The 19,202-nt window shown below is 40.8% G+C and overlaps 3 protein-coding genes across 3 annotated transcripts; 1 reads left to right on the forward strand and 2 right to left on the reverse strand.

Annotated features, from left to right (window-relative positions):
- Window positions 1–237: 237 nt before the first annotated feature.
- SARC_10362 (hypothetical protein) lies at window positions 238–976 on the forward strand (the record flags this gene model as incomplete). Its single annotated transcript, XM_014295596.1, has 1 exon — window positions 238–976. A coding segment is annotated over one exon (349 nt), but the record flags the coding sequence as incomplete, so codon positions are not given.
- Window positions 977–3,346: 2,370 nt separating this feature from the next.
- SARC_10363 (hypothetical protein) lies at window positions 3,347–4,075 on the reverse strand (the record flags this gene model as incomplete). Its single annotated transcript, XM_014295597.1, has 2 exons — window positions 3,347–3,502; window positions 3,944–4,075. 2 exons carry the CDS (start codon window positions 4,073–4,075, stop codon window positions 3,347–3,349), a joined length of 288 nt encoding a protein of 95 aa, XP_014151072.1.
- Window positions 4,076–4,934: 859 nt separating this feature from the next.
- Window positions 4,935–18,916, reverse strand: SARC_10364 (TK protein kinase; the record flags this gene model as incomplete). The annotated part of the gene is made up of 18 exons (XM_014295598.1): window positions 4,935–5,072; window positions 5,642–5,707; window positions 6,254–6,390; window positions 7,767–8,005; window positions 8,380–8,510; window positions 8,924–9,133; window positions 9,828–9,888; window positions 10,404–10,566; window positions 11,414–11,516; window positions 12,056–12,162; window positions 13,085–13,234; window positions 13,866–14,077; window positions 14,920–15,013; window positions 16,024–16,098; window positions 16,398–16,492; window positions 16,884–17,151; window positions 17,730–18,028; window positions 18,709–18,916. Coding segments are annotated over 18 exons (2,756 nt in total), but the record flags the coding sequence as incomplete, so codon positions are not given.
- Between the last annotated feature and the right edge of the window lie 286 nt (window positions 18,917–19,202).

The following is a 19,202-nucleotide window of genomic DNA, read 5'->3' on the forward strand; positions in this document are numbered from 1 at the left end:
ATATTGGACATTGTATAAAGTAACGCTACAGATATTATATTAGATAGTATGCCAACTCCTGCTAGAGCTGATTTATATAGTAAGATGGAAATACAATTCTCATATGGTCCTGTAAAAGAGCATCATCGACCACGTAAGTTGCGCACTAGGCAGTGAGATAAGTAGCATATACAAACAACAAAAAATAAAAGACAACATATCCTCCCTCAACAAATTTATTCGTCAAAAATTGATATAGTCGAAGGCTTTTTATTTGAAATTTGAACAAATTTTGCACGATAAAGTCAGTAAATGTACAATAATACAAATCCGAGACGTCTATATATCCGAAGACGAATTCTCTGTCTGGGACGACAACAAAAGTACAACCGCTATCGCACCACCAGACACTACGAACAGCAGTACATTCCTCAAAATAGTGACTGGCGATTTTTTAAACAGACGCAAGGACAATACCCAGCCAACTGTGACACAAAAGTCGAAAAACTCAGAACAGCTACAAATAGCTTCATCGTCAACACAACAACCTGCTGAGAGCGAAGAACTCTGTACCAGAGACAGTGGCATGTTTGTGGGTGGGGCCTAAGTGAGCTACGAGTGATATGTGAATAACCAACCTAGTTTTCCCATAGAAGTGGTATCATTGCAACGTAGGTATTTTATGTATCATGAATGATGGTAATGTATAACTGTCAGTAAACTACAAGACTATGTGCGATAGCATCAGACTAGCAAATACAAACCCTCTGGACTTCTACAAACAGTTATGTGCTACATTTGATTTAGAAGCTCAAATAGATGAAGTCTATGCCTTCCGTGGACCGGACTATATTTATTTGCCATGGACGGAGGTGAATGGATCAGCGTAAAGTTATGTTAAAGGGAAATCATGTTGAACTTCTGATGCATCTTGAAAAGTATTGTGCCTTGAGCCAAGTCTGTGTCCAGATAAATGAATCCAATTTTAAAACTAGAATCCATCTGACGAATTTTGTCTTGATTTTGCTGTCTTTCGTTTCAAGGAAAAATACGACAAGTTCAACTTGGTGTAGTAACAGTGTTGGAAATCGACTATACATTTAAATATTCAGTTTGTGTTTGTCTATTATTGGTATGTTCAGTGTATATATCATTGACGTGTCCTCTTTTGATACATGTGGTACAGTTAATTGTGCAAGAGTTATTGGTATGTTCACTGTATATATCATTGACGTGTCCTCTTTTGATACATGTGGTACAGTTAATTGTGTAAGAGAACGGAATGTTCTTTTGTATCGCAGCACCCACAGAGGTTAGAGCATAAACGTGCTGTGCCCCACTAGAGGTAGCACTTTGTGGTACAACTGGTTATTCTGATATTGTGCGGCTGTATGGTCCGTAACCATTCCGGTAAGTTGCTACGTCTTTAAATCATAATTAGGTGTGACACCAGCAGCATACGGTAGAGCAGTAGGCGGTTCTTGAGAGATGCGTTGCTTGTGCCAACATTCAAAGTATGTACACAGAAAATAAATCGATATTAGAGTCGCACATGGTTATGACAAATGTGTTACAAATGTAGATCTGCTTGAAGTTGACACAGGTATTTTGTTGTGGAGCATATTTATATGCTTCATCATTGACCATACGCGATATTTTGCCGATATATACACTGCCGATGATGTTATCGTAGTTGACACTCGAGTACAGTAGTTAATAGAGAAGTCAAAGTAGACTTCTGCATCTGTATAGTTGGCAATAGCCTGCTTCGTAAAGGGCTACAGACAGAGGTGACTACAGATGTGTCTCGTTGACAACACTGTCGTACGAAGTAGAGTATGTAGAGTAGCTGAAAGGTACGAGCCAAAGGATACAATAGACCTCTTTTCAAGTACGGTTATCTCAGCTAGGAAAAGTCCTTAATCCGAGAGAACTGAACTGATTCTATATTCAGGTTTTCTAATCCACTAGACTCAGGTTTCTACTTGAGTGTTTCTCTCACACGCGGAGTCCCGGTATAGCTTACCGATTCTACCGCTAATATTTCTGATGACTCTAATATCAGAAATATTTGATTCCTAATTCCTAAACTCAATATTGATAAATCTGATGTTTTTAATTTTGGATTGGTTTTTTTGATAATCTGGTCCTATTATGCTACAGTGATACACTCGTTTCGATACTTCGAGTATTTCTACAAGCACAGTTTTTTAACGGTGAAGGAGAGTGGTGTCGCTGATCTCGGAGTAAAGGATGTCGAAGATTCAGCTGAGTAATGTTTAAAAAGGTCTTAATCAGCATCTTAAGGGTTTTAGGGTTTTAGGGTTTTAGTTCAGCCACTTGGGCTGGCCAGGGTAAAAACTCATGTGGTCAGTATGAGAAATTTTCTGTAGAACACTTTAACACTTCCATGCTATTCTATTTCGACTTATCTGTAACTAAATCTCACGCTGATCACATGATGCCTTTCCGCATAGGTTGTAACTCACATAGAACGGCAGCTATTTTTAGAATGTTTCTGTTGGCAGACTCAATCCACTCTTGAGAGTTGGTTGAGAAACTTAATCTACTCTCGGAAGTCGGTTAAATATTAACTCAAATCTCGGGAGTAATTTAAGCAACTTGATTAGCTCTCGGGAGTGAGCTAACTCTGATGACTTCTATGAATCAAAGAGGGTTTCTTGCTGTAAAATCTGGCCTGAGACCTATAGTCACTGTAAAATATACATTATCAAACCGTTATTGAATCGTAAACCTGCGATCTTAGCTTTACAAATAATTTTCACATAACAAATACAGCAGTCCTTAGTTAAGTTAAGTTTGTACTCGTCGAAGCGTGTGATCAAGGAATGCCAGCGGTTCCTTGACCTGAAACTCTGCTAGACATGGTCTTTGACTAATAACAAAAGATATTTCTATGCAACTAAATTCAATCCTGCTTAGTCGCATAAGTTGACGTAATATATATCGGCCACTGCGAATGATCAGTAATATTCTACTTCCAATACTCCTTGCTAGAACTATCAATATCGCCGGTCTGGACCAACAAACATGGTTGGCACGAGTCATATTAATTTAACTGTCGAATACAAAGAATGCTCGGTTTAACTTTCAGATGTCTTATTGAGTGAGCTGCAAGCGGACGATCGATAAGATTGTGAAAAATTTGAAACTGTGCATTTGCATCTGCCGATATGTAGTGTGAAGTCACGTATCAAGCATGAGTCTGATTTTATCATATTATGCACGCGCCTCCAAAGAGAGTGTCGTGTGTATAGTTATTGTCCAGTATTGTCTCATAAGCTTTGTCAGGAAATCAGAGCAGTGACAGGCACTAGTTATACCTCTTAGTTCGTTTGCGATTCTGTCAATTATTAGGTATCGTTGAATCATTTGAAATACTATGAATTGCTATACCCTCGAGAATACTCAAACTCTGAGATTTCTTATGTTGCACGTTAGAAACCATTAAATTCTTTTCTGAGTTCCGTCGGATTCGCGTCGATCTTGCCTTTTCTAATTGCTGTGAATTAAGAAGTTAGAGATACGGATTAGCCTTTCTCGATCTACGAGTGTCCAATACGAGTACGTATACGTTTTTAGCTGCTACACGCGCATTCTAGGAAGTTTGAAACGACTTCCTTTAGATTACACAGTGAACGCAGATCCAACCCTTGGCTCACCATCTGTCATACATTACCTTCTTTTCTCCAAGTCTCGATCCCAGCCGAGCAAAGTTCCAGATGGCACTTTAAACACTTACCACCAATCATAGCACGTATATGAATATTTGTTCACTATTGCGAGAATGTGAGCGAAGGTCGCTACAGATGTACCCTAATACGGGTTGAGTAAAATGCCGCGTAATTTCGTCACATTCAGGAAGGATGAGCTCGAATAGACGTTGATATAACCAGATACACTTAGAAACCAAGCATTGGTTGACAGATTGGTGAACACTTACCTTTAAGCTTTTTCCTCGGTCCTGTTCAGTTACCATTATATTATATCCTGGATGGAGCACATTAATGCTAGCGCTACCTGCTCCCAGCATAGTGCGCTCCATGTCAACGTAGCCGTATACGTCTTCCGTCATCTAAACAAAGCAAGCACGTAAAACCTGTGTTAGCGTACTATTTTTAATCAAACACGCGCGCATAGTATATACTATAAATCTAACGAAACACTCACTATCCATGGGAGTCTGGTATGTTCTGCACGAGCTTTACTTATAAAATCCTGGTGTGCAAGAAGTATACATCTATGCATGTGGGTATATGTTGTACCGACTATCTATTCAATTTGGGCACCAACAGCTTGCACTATCAGCTAGGATTGTTTGAGATCGTCATCAAATACAGCGATCATATGTACTCTTTTTGCCCTCACCCCGCACGAATAGGGTAGGTGCGCATAGTTCTCGAGAGTGCTACACATGTGTATATGAGTCAACCTAGAACCTACTTTGATTGCTCGCTTGAGTAAATACTCACAAAAAATGCTACATATGGTCTCGTCGAATTATCAATCTTCTCGTGTCGAACTACCTTTTTTGAGTGAACGAAGGCGTACGTTGTGCGTGATTGCATACATAGGTATTGCTTTACAGAAAAGGAAAAAGAAAGAAAAAACTATATTTATCTGCACAGAGTAGAGTAGGCCAACACTGCATGAGGTAGATCCATCGGAAGATGCGAAGCTGTGCGCTTCTGTATATGGTAATGAAACACAAAGCTTGAGAATCTAAATTATTGCTTGTAGACACTCTAACAATCAAGATGTAGGCAAACCAAACACTGCTGTATTCAAATGCCAGGATGTACAATTACTCATCCCCTTTATCATGCAGCTATCTAATAAGACAACTGTAAATAACAATAAAAATTTCGCAATAGCTATTGAATTCGAAATCGACAATAAACTTTGCAGAAAATTGTCAAGGCAAACATCTGAAACTAGTAGTCACCCACCGTATTGACTAGCTCTGGTTCATAAAAGCACAGTATTGCCCTAAGGCGCCTCTCAATGGTATAGAAACATGGTCTGTCCTTTGGGTTCGTCTCCCAGCATTGCAGCATGATGTTGTGTATACTCTGCGGTATGATTGGATACATATTATAGAGTAAACAAAGCAATACTTTAAAGGCTATTGGGTTCACTATTGATAGTGAATGGGAGTTTCAGTATAAAGAGAAGGCATATTTGTGGGGAATACAATCTTCAAAATACAGGCGCCAGCTTCATATTTGTTTAGATGTTGACAGTGCACATTTTCGGACCCGATCTAGTATCGGTTGCTCGAGCGGATTGAGGAACTGGCTCATACCCCTCGTATCATGTGTATAATTAGCCAGATATCTACGTAGATACACGTACATAAATCACAAATATTGCAGGTTTGCACGCGAACTCCCACGACACGGTGTACTGTTTCTTAATTTTTATATCAAGCACACAGACATGACTGAGGGGACCAATGGGATTGGTATATGATGTATGTGTAGGGCCAGGGGCGACAGGTGTTCCCTCATTTTACTTTCGCTACATTTCTGACTGTTCATAAGAGTGGTAATAACGGTTCAGAGATTGTCATTGAAGCAATTATATATTTCCCGCCAACACACCAACGATATGATGAAAAGCTATAAAATATTGCACTTACGTCAGGACAGCTTTCTGGCTTTTTCAATCGCAGCCCATTATCTATTGATGTGAAGAGATTGTGACTCTGTCGGAAGAATTTAAGATTTATATGTAGAATTTAGAGGGTGGCGGCATACAAAGACGTAATCAATTATGAAAAGTTAAAAATGCTAGAACACTATATAGTGTGGAACGTCTTAGTTCCGCGTATCATGTCTTAGTTCAAAGGACGACCATTCCCAACTAGCCTCTCTCCTCATACGTGTGGTAATACTATCGACATGTATACATGCATTCGCATAGACGCACACATTTTAGACGTACACACAGATATATGCATTCTTCTCTACTATGGCCACTGTAGAAGACCTGAACATACATCAATATTAAACATCGATAGAAGTATATTTGCATACACGCAATCAATACAGCGTAAATCCCTGTCGTTAAGTACGCATTAAAGTTTCCGTAAACTAGAGCATGTTTCCGGCAAGTGGTTCATACGACATTGCATATTCAGACCACACCGAATATAAATCAAAATACATGGAGTTCAATCCAATATATCGAATCTAATTCTTGGATATATACCCAACACAAATTAGTGTGTAAAACTTGCACGGTCACGCACCTCTATATTTTCGTATGGTATTTTCCCACCACTGAATATCTCCCAAAGGGATACACCGAAGCTCCATACGTCCGATCTCTCGTCAAATTTCGATAGCGTTAATGCTTCCGGCGCCATCCACCGAATCGGCAGCGGGCCTAAGAATAATATCAGACATACACAGCTGAACCTTTTTGATTATTATAAATACTTGATTGGCAGCACGAAAATTCATTCTTAGTATTAAATTCGGTAGCTACACTCGCAAGTTTAGCTCGTATTGTACGAGAGGCACTAGCAACTCAGCATCGTCCGACAAGATCATCGTTCGAAAGCTGTCGCAGTTTTTCATTGGTTAAATCCCGGCTACACGTTAGCAATACTACAATCGATAAAATCAGTAGGAGGCATTGAGGCAGAAACACTTCAATCACATCGATCGATTAATTCCAAACTTGATATCAGATTGAAACCTTCATATACATGAATTTCTTTCTTGACAGATGACATACCTCTCATTGACTGTCAAAAATTAATACTGACATCCTCACGGGTGAAGATTAATCAACAACATTCCGTATAGTACAAGTGATCGAATACAGCATGATCAAGTCATACGTACAAAGTATGATTGACGGTAACACGAGGTTTGTTGGGTGAGCTTTTTTCACTAGTGTTAACTTGATGATTAAAGGATAGTGTGCATTCAATATTGTGGCTACAATGACATGTATGTGTAGATGGGCGTGCGACATATAGCAGATCAATATGTTAAAAATAAGAGAGTGTGTTATGATATGAAGTTTGTAAGAACTTTCATTCGGTACTAGTTCACATTGGACTGATAGAAAAATAAAAGAGAGCTCTTCTTCTACTGTTGAAAGCAAAAAGCACATACAATTAGCGCTACAAACGAGGCTATTTCGTGCGTTAATTACATATATTGACTGCAGAGTCTGAGACTACGACGTATTTGGAGACTGCATATCTCAGAGCAGTACGCACGTATAAATGGTTCGGTATGGCTCTTTGAGATAATGTATGACAGCTGTGGCTTTCATATACCAATTTTACACGATAAGCACGCCATTCTTTATCTTCACCTAGTATTTGTATAAAATCGTATATTTGACTTGTTTGTACAGGTATTTTCGATTTGTCAGTCAGAATAAGCACCCAATATAAAGGTTGTTTCATGTATTGCAATATAGTATAATGAACATGACAGTATGGACAACTGAGGAGATCGCTCTGGCGACTTTTACAGGTGAGTGATAAATCTCGTTTTGGACAAGAATGCTTCGAGCATGTACAAGATGCCAATCTCTTGCCTTGCCTTTAGTTCCTATGTTCCTCAATATATACATCTTCAAGTCAACGATGAATATCAAATAAGCCGAAAGTGCATTTTGTTGCGACTTGCAAACACAATTTACCACAGACAATCATACAACTACAAACAAATCTATGAAGCAGAGATGCACTTGCATCGATCCACACACATTTCACCCCGAATCCCAAATCGCATGCATACCTGTTTGATTCGCCATCTGGTAGTAATTACCCTCCGTGAAATACCGGGACATCCCGAAATCAGCCAACTTTACTGCGCAAACTGCCACTTTACTCTCTCCTGGGCACATCGGACCCAGCATGACATTACGGGTGGCCAAGTCTCTGTGAACTATGCCTCTTGCTATCGTATATGCCATCCCTCGCGCGATTTGATGAGCGAAGAATATTCGAACCGCTATGGAAATCTTTCCGTGATTCCTATCGGTCAGTGGAAAACATGTGAGATTTTTACCTGTGCGTGTACAAGTGTATGTGTTTGCGCGCTTGTACTTAATTCACCACAACCGCAGAAGCTCGTTTCAAGGAGAGGTCTGTATTCCTGAAGGTATCCAAAATGGCCAGATTTACTAACGTCTACTCTACCAGGTTGCTGCAATGATTCTAAGTCTGCATGGGCAACTTATAAATCAACTTGATAGCCAATGCCTCCTCCGTATAACATCACCATATGTTCTCACTTTAGATAACGAAGTTTAATTCAATATGATAACTAATTTAACGTTACTGAGAACCTACATTTCTGTCACACGAAGTATAACTCCATTATTTCACGTGTATTTCAGTGAACATACCTTACAAGGTATTCATTGAGGCTACCCCCCGACATATATTCCATCAAGAAACAAGGGCTATTTGACTCGGTCAATATGGACACTCCGTAACAGCGCAACACATTGTCGTGGTACAATTGGGTCATGACCGCCTGCGCATTATATGGGCATGCGTGTAAGTTGAGGAGTTGTGGACTAAAGCAGGGTATTGATACTTCAGATCGATGAACGTATTTTTTTGTTGCACTTCAGTTGTACCTAGGTTTTCAGCGAGGGCATACTTTATGCACAGAGATGGATCCATCGACGTATTAATGAATAAGTTCAAGTACGAAACTAAATGGAAATATGACATGACCACTACTGAAAATCACCTTCAATCTGCATAAAGACACGCGTACATGCATGTAGAAATCCTTGCGAGCCAAGACAAAATGTTGTTTCAATAGTTTTGCTTGTATACTATGACTGTTCATAAATCAGCTCTCATGAATTCATATATTCATACAGATACATCTACAACTGAACGAAACGTTCCACAAATAGTAGTTTGTACATCCCATACCGCTTCCGCCAGCAACTCTTCGTCCTTGGCGACCGCCATTTTGTGTTTCAACTCTTTGATGGCTACGTGATGCGTCTCCTCTCCTACACTGAGTTTGCCCTCGGACACAACGCCAAAGTTGCCATTACCGATTGTTCTGAGTACAGTCACAGCCATCGGGTCAATAAATGTTGTTTTCAGTTTGGTGTCGACTGGTGGCAACTGGCGTATCTGGTTATGAGATGAAGACATGGGCGGAGAGTATTGATGTCAATGATGAGGAGCACAATGTTCAAGCCACATGAGAACATAAAATAAATGAAGGCATATAATTAACTCTTAACGAAACTCTTCAAAACACGTGGTAACGAGTCGTAGTCGCCCGACTACGAAACAGTCTTAATTACATAACTAATAGAAAACGGCTGCGTACAACGCTGTTGCCCAGCTGAGTACACACGCACATCACGACCAATCGATACACATGCACGATCCAATTTTTGCTACGTGCTACTACAAAATAACCAAGGAAACGCTATGCGCTGAACTCACACACGAACAACTGTTGGGCTTAAGTGCCAATCATATCACATCATTGACCAAACTTATGCTATATGCTACTACAAAACGAACCAAGGAAATGCTATGTTCTGAGCACACTCACAACCAACTGTTGAGCTCAAGTGTCAATCATTACACATGCTTGACCAGACTTATGCTATATGCTACTACAAACCGAACCAAGGAAAGGCTATGCGCAGAACACACGCACAAACAACTGTTGGGTTTAAGTGTTAATCATTGCACATGCTTGACCAGACGTATGCTATATGCTACTACAAAACGAACCAAGGAAAGATTGTGCACCGAACAAACGCATAAACAGCTATGGGGTTTAAGTGTCAGGTGTCTAAAGACCGCGTACCCCAGGAGTGGGACTGCTTGGCGAGTCATCAAGTTCCACTGATTCCGTTTTGGACTCTCGCCTGCGAGAGAATATGTTAAATACAATTATTAGAATTCGTATCGTCAAGTGTTTGATGCTTCTTACTAATGTCAAGTGATAGAAGTTTTCTTTTGGAAGCTGAGTGAAAGTGACATCAAATATCATCAGTAGCTTATCGGGGACTTGCGAGACACAAGCGTCTCAGCTGATGATTGGCACACGGAGCAACACAATCAGACTATTGGGTATCGAGTGCTAGAGAAAATAAACCATAAGAGATACGTCACAAGTGTAAAAAAGTATTACACAATAGTGACTACAAGTTTTTGAGAGACTCAATTTCTTTCTGGGGTTTAGCTTAGTTGTTCAAAAGCTCGACTCTCGAGAGTCGTGGCAGATGCATATAGTGCACGCGCACATGAACACTCAGGAAAGAATACGGATGCTGAGGACATATCATATTCACAAATTATATCCTATTTACTTAGGAGAGTGATACATGTGCAAAGTGCGTACAGAAGAGCAAAGTGCGTACAGAAGAACTCATCCACTTACCTCTTGGTTTCCTTCCGTCGTTTCCTTCGTATTAAAAGTACAATTATAACAGCTACTAGAGATGCCATCAAAACAGCCACAAGCACTGCGACAATGAGTATTATGGTGATATTTGGTGATCCCTTGATCAGTATCGGATTCCCCGCTGCGGCACTGCTGCTCTCTGAGTATAGAAATATTCAGATTATGATTAGCTGCTATTTTTCGGCCATGGGATCATCACTGAATTATGATTGGAGATATACAGGTTATACAAATCATTTCCCTTCTTACTTCAAGATCACACAATACGCTACACATGACTAGCACCGAAATTCAATTCTTCGCTCATGACTTGGGGTCTGAATTTGAAATATGACAAAATTTGCAATGCGCCCTAGGGAATTAATAGTGATCTGAGCCAATACAAGCGCTAGCTGAAGCTACACAGGTACCTCTATACAAGTTTGTAGACTAGGAATTGCAACAACATACTGGTGCATATCGTTGATCTATGCATTAGTTTGGAAACGTCAAGACTTGACTGGTTGCATGAGGAGTATGTCAGAAAATCAAATAGCGGAATTCGCTCGTGCACCAATGCCATTAGCGCCTATTCACTAGGTAAGAGAGTGGCAATCCAGTTTTCACGCACGAGATAGCCACATCTGTGCGGTGTATTCTTGAGTAGCTTGTCTCGAGAATTCTGTGCTAAATATTGAAGTCTATGCAGCATATTTATCATCCGATTCCGTATCAATATAATACAGGAGCATTACATGTAATAGACCAATGCAGACCTTCGTTCACGCATGCGAATCAGCACGAGGACATGTGCAACGCAGGTATGCCCCAGATGAAAAAGAACATCTTGACTGACTCTACATACGAATATTTCACCGCATACATTTTTTACCAACATAAATTTCTCTACTCAAACTGGAAGCTAAACATAGTAGTAAATCTAATTGACAGGATACAATTTAGCAAAATGAAATGGACAGACTCGCATTGATAATTTTTGGATATACCTTTGCCGTTAGATGGGAACTGCTCGCCCGGCAAAGTCGATGTTATCGCGGGGTCAATAGAGTCAGCTGAAATCGGCTTCTCAGTTTCATCGATGTCGGATATCTAATATAATATCAAAAATGGTAAGTATATTTGAGATGCGCAGGAAAACACTTTGATACGATCAAAACAAACCGTTTCAATTGAGAGGATCGATGTTTACGAATAGAACTGCTTTGCTCGTATTTCAGGATTCCAGCGCTATTCGACAGAGTAGGTATGATAGAATCAGCCTCCACAATTGTGAGTTGCGTATCATAGTCCGTTCACTTCCGATGCGCAAACCAAAACGCATTCACAGATACTTACACGTATGTATGATACAGGACTGGTGTTTGCAGTGAATAGAGATAGTGTTCAGCATAGATGAGTCATGGAGACTATTCCACGCAGTTGCACGGGAATCTCAAATTCTAATCTCAATCTAAACTAATTGATACAATTGATTGCACACATTCGCTACACACGGCCAACGACACACCAAAACACTTACGCTCACTTTGAAAGATTATAATAATATATACAAGGGCGTAGATGTTTACATACGCAAACACGAACAGACGTAGTTCGTATTTTTTTGGTTAGTAATTTTTTCCACATACTTGATCGCACTGCCGACCGTACCACCCCGTCGGACACGATGCACATATCAGGTCATTGTATGCAGAACAAGGTAGGTAAGTCTGGCGGCATTTGTTTGCCGAGCAATCTGAGTAGAAATGTGTTGAAAGGTATCAAATTTACAAGTACTAGGTACCTTGGTAAGTAGCAATTGCATTATACAGCCAAATACAAAGAAAATCGATCCGCTATTGGCATCACATCCGCCTTCAGCTACAAGAGAACGCGCACCGAATTGCAACGATTCCACTGTGATGGATTCGAACATATGAATTGGATCATACGCGCTTACAAAGAAATTGGATCCTCCATAAAAATGGGACCAGTTTTCAGCTACAAAGAAAAACAATACTGTTCAAAGGTGATACGTTCGAATATGCAAGAGCACACGGGAACATGCTATATTACTTGGGTCATGTAGATACTATATTTATAGACTATTTTTATACATGATTATTTACTGAAGTAGTACAAGCCAAATCAAGTACATGTTAGTTAATGCACCCTATCGCCTGTAACTTATCACCAAAAAAAATACGCCATTTCTTGGGTAAAGTAGTTACTATATATATTGACTATCGTACATGATCATTTACTGAAGTAGTATAAGCCAAATTAAGTGCATGCTAGTTGATGCACCCTATTGCATAAAAATTATCGCAAAGAACTTGCGCCATTACGTGGGTAAAGTAGTTCTATACATATAGACTATCGTACATGATTATTTACTGAAGTAGTATAAGCCAAATCAAGTGCATCCTAGTTGATGCACCCTATTGCATATAACTTATCGCAAAGAACTTGCGCCACTACTTGGCTCATGTAGATACTATACTATATATGTATAAACATGGTTATTTACTTAAGTAGTAGACGCCAAATCAAAAGCATGCTAGTTAATGTACTATATTTCTTGTAACCTACTGGAATATTGACACCACAGTGCATATACACGCGTTATCGTGACATCCAATCCTACCACTACATGGGTACACTTCAGTAGGACATACCGTTGCATTTGTATGGTACGTGAAAATTTTGAAGATATTGGCCTTTTTCGCACTCGCAAAGTGCGGCGCTTGACAGTCTAAAGGGGCTCTCACATATCACACATCTATTATCTGAGGTGCACGTGAGACACCCGAACAGATCACCACAGTCTGCGAGGTTCGAGTGAAGAAAATGTGCAGGTAGAATGAGGAGAATTTTCATATAATGTTTTAATGCTGAATCATTTGTGATTTGCAGTAGAGGAGGCTCTGCTACGAGTGATTATGCATAGCCTGTTTACCAGAGTGGACTACACAAATCGAAGTGTGTACGGATATAAACAAGCAAGCTTGATGTACACGCGCAACCCCTGAAAAGAATATTTTGAATCCCACTGCTTTTCAGAAATTGGAATAGATCTGGGTGTCTATCTACGACTTCACTAGAGTGAAGATGTCCATTCTCAAGCCTTTACGATGGCATGTCAAGGTAATATATACACATATATGCCAACAATCGGCGTTCGAAGACGACTAAATCAACTGCTCGAGTACCAGTAACATATTGGCGTGGAATACATACTTTGCCAGGGGGGTGTTTATATTTGAATAGCTCATCTACACAAATAAATCCGTGATGACATTCACCTGCACACACTCACATTTGGGTTCAAACCAGATCTTAGTATCGCTGATGTCCAAGGTAGATAAGGCAACTAAGCTATTTTACTGTGGAAGTGAGATGCAGAAACACTCTTTAAATAGAACAACCACAAAGTGTGGGCCAGGCACCTAAACATACCTGTAGACAGGTCCAAGAGTTGCCTTGTATAGCGAAACACGTTGCCTTCGTCGAAGTTATACTGGGGAATTGCGGGGGCGGTACTCTGCGCTGTAGTGTTGTCTAACGCCACACGTGTGGTTATGTTTGTCTCCTGGCCGGTACTATCAATACCTGTGTTCGTGTGTGTATCCAAACTAGTGGCCACTGATGTAACTGTGTTTAATTGGCACCTGAATCGAGGAAAACAAATATTATTACGCCTTTGAAGTTATGCATAACATTTTGATTATCTACCTACCTAGGCATCGGTCCTGAAATTGTCATATCTGCTGTTCTCGGATGATATAAACACTTGAACGAATTCACCACTATGTAAAGAGAACAGGAAGACTTGCTTCGTCAAGTCGTGTTTATAAATGTAAAAGCACATATGTTTACATCTGCACTATATCAACAAAACTTTAGAACTGTTCATACTACTAAATTGCGGGCAATTGCCCGTGTAGAGATACAGAAGTGCGTATTTGAATGAGCAAACAGTGATACTAAGCCATCGCACTGTCTACGCCCATGCTTGTAAATACTTGTACACATATGCACCCCCGTGTGTACGTTATTGTGCATGAAACGAGATGGGCTACCTCAAGTAATTCATATCTTAAACTGACTTATCTGGTCTATATGATGCTGATCAGAAGGAAATATGAGGACACGTGCAATGCACATGCAATATGAGGTCACGTGCAATGCACATGCAATATGAGGTCGCGTGCAATGCACATGCAATATGAGGTCACGTACAATGCACATGCAATATGAGGTCACGTGCAATGCACATGCAATATGAGGTCACGTACAATGTGTGTTGGGGTACTGTGAAACCAATACAAGGTGTCCGCTTATATTTGGGGCATCGTCATCACACCTGCAGCCGCTGACCATAGAGCAGGCCATATCAATGAAACCAAAATACATTGATCGAAACTGACTAATGCACAATATTATGTAAGGAGCTCTCTATCACTATGACACGCTTCTATCCTAGTATGCAAAGGCAAATTCGAATACATACTTTCCGGCGTTGGAGCCGCCCAAGGCCACGTCAAATGATCGGCAGGAACTCAGTTCATTGCACCAGGATGCACATTCAGTCTCCTTTAGACGTACTTTGAGTGGTCACATGCGAGGGCCAAAGTGTATAGATGAGAATAGACTGTGAGTGCGCTCGCTAGGGGTTTCTGGAGTGTAAGCCTGCTAATTCAGAGTGTATTGCATCAAACAAATCCTCGTGCTCCTATTGGCAAAATCGCAAAGTGATCTTCGCTTCCAGATATTTGATACTAGGAAACTACTGTGCAATATAACCTGTCGATGGCAGCCTTTGCATCAAAACCAGGCGGTGTTGTCCGATGCAGTGCTTTCATATATACATAACAAGTGTGGTTATTCCATTTGATTAACTTCTCTGATATATACCAAATTCACGAGAGAAACGATGACTTGTAACGATCAAGCCGTGCTGGCCGTTATATAGGTGGAATCAATATTAAAGGTGTTCACAACTCTTGATACATATCGGTTTCACGGTTGTCGTCTGCGTGAAATCAATTGTTCTCATAGTTTTCAAAGACTGATTTCTGTATTGATTATCTAATCACTGTCATATTCGATATTGCCATGTCTTTTTCTAATATAGGTTTAGTATAATTTTACTGGTGCACTTTTCAATCGGACAAAAGTATTACAAACCTATACTACACACAAGAACAACAGATATTCAAGACCAGGAAATTAAAAATGTCGGCATTGTCGAAGTGACCTGCTATGATCAATACATTATCGTGAAATTAGCGCACCATTGATTTAGTGACAATTTTGTTGAGGCGTTTGCGGAGGGCTGTTTTATGGCAGACTTGATTGAATTTGTAAGGCGTGGGGTTGCCGCAGGTGTGCGTCTGTTGTAGTGGAAATGAGTCAGTTGTCGTACGAACGAAGAGATCATCCTTGGAAAATGTGTTTAGGTGCGTTTTACGCCGCAATCGCTGCGCCAAAGTATGAATGCCGATAGGTACGAGGTATGTCAACCAATGTTGGTTTTATCTGCCTGCATTCAAAGGGGCAATCGTATTGTAGGCCAGATATTCTACAACTATGACAACGATAGGTTTATACTCACCTTCTCTCGATAGATTGAACGCCCCCTCTCCTGACAGGTATCCAACAGAAGGCCCAAGATAGTTGAGGACAGCCACTAAACAATATATTAGAAGAAAACGATTATGTAAGCTCAAGTCATTAAATGCTCCGGGATGCGTACCATTAACCTGAACATAACCTCACGAACAGCATTCTCATTTCAGATTTTTTTATGGAGATTGCCATCACGAATACTTCTCAAACATATTTGTCTTCATCTGAGCGAACGTTTCGCAGCAGACAGTTGAGTGGATATGACAACGATAACAAATACACTACCCCAAAGTTCTGAGGCATAACTTTGTAGATGTGTACCCTATTGATTGAACAAACTATCCGTTATACGATACTGACCTGGTTGAATTTTGGTGTATACGTACGCACTCTTTAGTACGGTCTGTTCAAACAGCGCTATCGTATCGTTGCTGGCCTCTGACTTTGTTATACACCTGCCAGAGAATTTAAGTGAGGGCAGTTGTTAGTGATGACTGAACGTATAAGTTACCCGAAGTTTGCCCGGAAGGATGCCCCGAAGAATGCATCGATTTGTATACTATGCAGCAGACATAAGTTCAGCTAATCACAATACGATTGCTGCCTGCAACATCATAGACCAATCACACTCTTCTCAACAGAAACTTCAAGACTCAGTTGGGGTTCTACGCAATTCCTCGAATACTTTACCAGGTCTATGATACTATGCTGACATATCGCATGTTCAGAAGACGCGAACGTGGTGCAACGACAAAAAACCTAATTCAACTGAAATCGTCCACCACGAGCCTTCCGAAGCATAGCGTAGCCCTTAGAAAGTATATGTATTGAGGATCACACACGTACCTTCCCGAGTACTGGCCCGAAGTGTCTATCACAAACTCCTTGCAGCTCGCATCAGTGTAGCACAGTAACGAGCACTGACCCCTCTGCACGAGTATGTCAAACATATAAACGCCTAGCACGTGTGTATCTAGCTCTGCATCCACATCTCCGCCATCGAAATGTTCGGACAACACGGCATATATAGGAGGCCTAAAAAACGCAAAGTTCTCAGGGAAACAATCCTGCCCGCTTCCTGAGAATCCAGCGTTGCACTTGCAAGTGAACGAACCTGATTCGAAATGTTCACGTGCTTGTTAGTGAGTGATATGTTGGTATATATTTAAAAGTATATTTTTAGGTGTGTATCAATAATGCATGCGTTTTGCGAAGCGAATAATGGATTCATCTGGACTAGGAGTACGTGAGATATAGTTGCTTTTATATCAGGCGGCAACAATTTCTTCTTAGGTTTCAGATCATATGCACTGACGTGTAGCTTATGTCTACACAGAGAGAGTACAGAGATAACATCCACAAAGACAAGCAGCGTCAAATATAGCCAGAGATAAACTGCCAGAACTAAAGTAACTTTTACAGAACAACGCTAGATGTTACTATAACAACTGGTATGTTCTACACACAAACGTTAGCCCAGGTCCGAAATATCTTATCCTAAGAAAAACAAAAGCAACTTAATTTTCACTCGTGCAAACAGACCATCACAAAGCACCTCTAATCACGCACTGCACCGAGTCTCCGTTCTGAACGCTGCAACATCTTCAATATTTCAAACAAAATAGAAAGGTGTCGTTGATCAGGCTCCAAGCTACAGTTGCTAGAACGGGTACGTCGTCTATATGCACTTACCCACGGTATCCGTGCACTGCGCTTCCGGATGGCAATCATGAGTCCCCAGAGCACACTCGTCATCGTTCACACAGTCCTCCAGTCTCTCCGGACCTCGACCAGTATCAACAACTGTGGTCGGATCATCTGTATCTTCGTCTGTTTCTACGATCGAAAGATCGTCTGGCTGTATAGGACTATATGAATAGCCTTTTGGACAATTGCACGTATAGTCTTTGTAGCTTGTAGACACACATGTCAGCCCTGTCGGGCACACGTCACTGTCCAGAAGCGATGCACAAGGACCAAGGCATTCCCAACTGCACGTTCGGAGGAAGTAGTATCAGAAAATACTTTCTAATTCGGTTGGTACAGATAGTAAACACGACGAAAGGCTTCAGGTGTGCAAAGTAAAGTGAACGGATAACGGCGTACAAACAAGGAACGATTGGGAACCTTTAAGCCTGTGTGTCAAGTTAAATGTTGTTGTGGTGCTTGACAATGCGATTGAATCACTATTTAATATTCTGGTCTCTAAACTATGTTATGAGATGTGTGAGATATGTCTAGACAGACTGAATTGGCAGACGGCTGTACGGTGGCACAGAGCAGATAAGCAATATTATCAGATTGCTGAATAGCGAATTTGTAAGGCTTTGTCCAGTACATTAAGGCCGGGCTCAACGGCTGGTTAAAATCTTATCTCGGACATGAGGGAAAAAGACGTTTTTGTTACATTTGTTTTTTTGAGCCGAGCCGATAGCCTTGCGTGGCTTTACGTATGATCTAGTGCAGTACAGAATATACGGGTGCGAGAGGTAAACATGGTGAGATCGCCAGGAGCAATGTTCTATTCATTCCGCAAGTGATGTACAATTGATAGATCACTTGGAAACGATGAGTATCGGAATGCGAATGGATATGCGCCAAAGGTGGACTCATCTAGCACCCCACCTAGTTCTTCACAAAAAGGTACTTGTCCATGGGCATACTCACTTACCTTTTGGGCTGGTTAAATTCGAATTCCCAAGCAAGGTAGTAGTTGGAAACATCACTCACGCTGTTCTCCTGTAAACATGCGGGGTCCACATACACAGTCACACCGGCCTCTCTCAGAGCGATGAGCACTGCCAATGAACAGCAGTCCAAGTCATTCCCAGCCGCCCATACGTACACCAGTGCACTGTTGGCTGAGAAGGTACCTTTGGCTGCAGAGTACGATAGCAAGAAAAGAAGGGATGTTGGTGTCCTATGCAATCTTTCATTCAGAGTCATACAGAACGCATTCACCAATATGCATTGTCGGTGAGAGAAATTTGAAGAACAGCGGATCTGGAAAAGTTCAATGTTGATCTGAAAGCCACGGCCGAGCATATCTCAATTCGATGCGCATTAATACTGGCCAGATAAACTATGCAGACAGCAGACAAAAGTCGGATACTATATACACACTCACTCACTCACACACACACACACACACACACACATTATATA

The sequence above is a fragment of the Sphaeroforma arctica genome, assembly GCF_001186125.1.
Source record: "Sphaeroforma arctica JP610 unplaced genomic scaffold supercont1.1221, whole genome shotgun sequence".
In the NCBI taxonomy this organism is placed as follows: Eukaryota; class Ichthyosporea; order Ichthyophonida; genus Sphaeroforma; species Sphaeroforma arctica.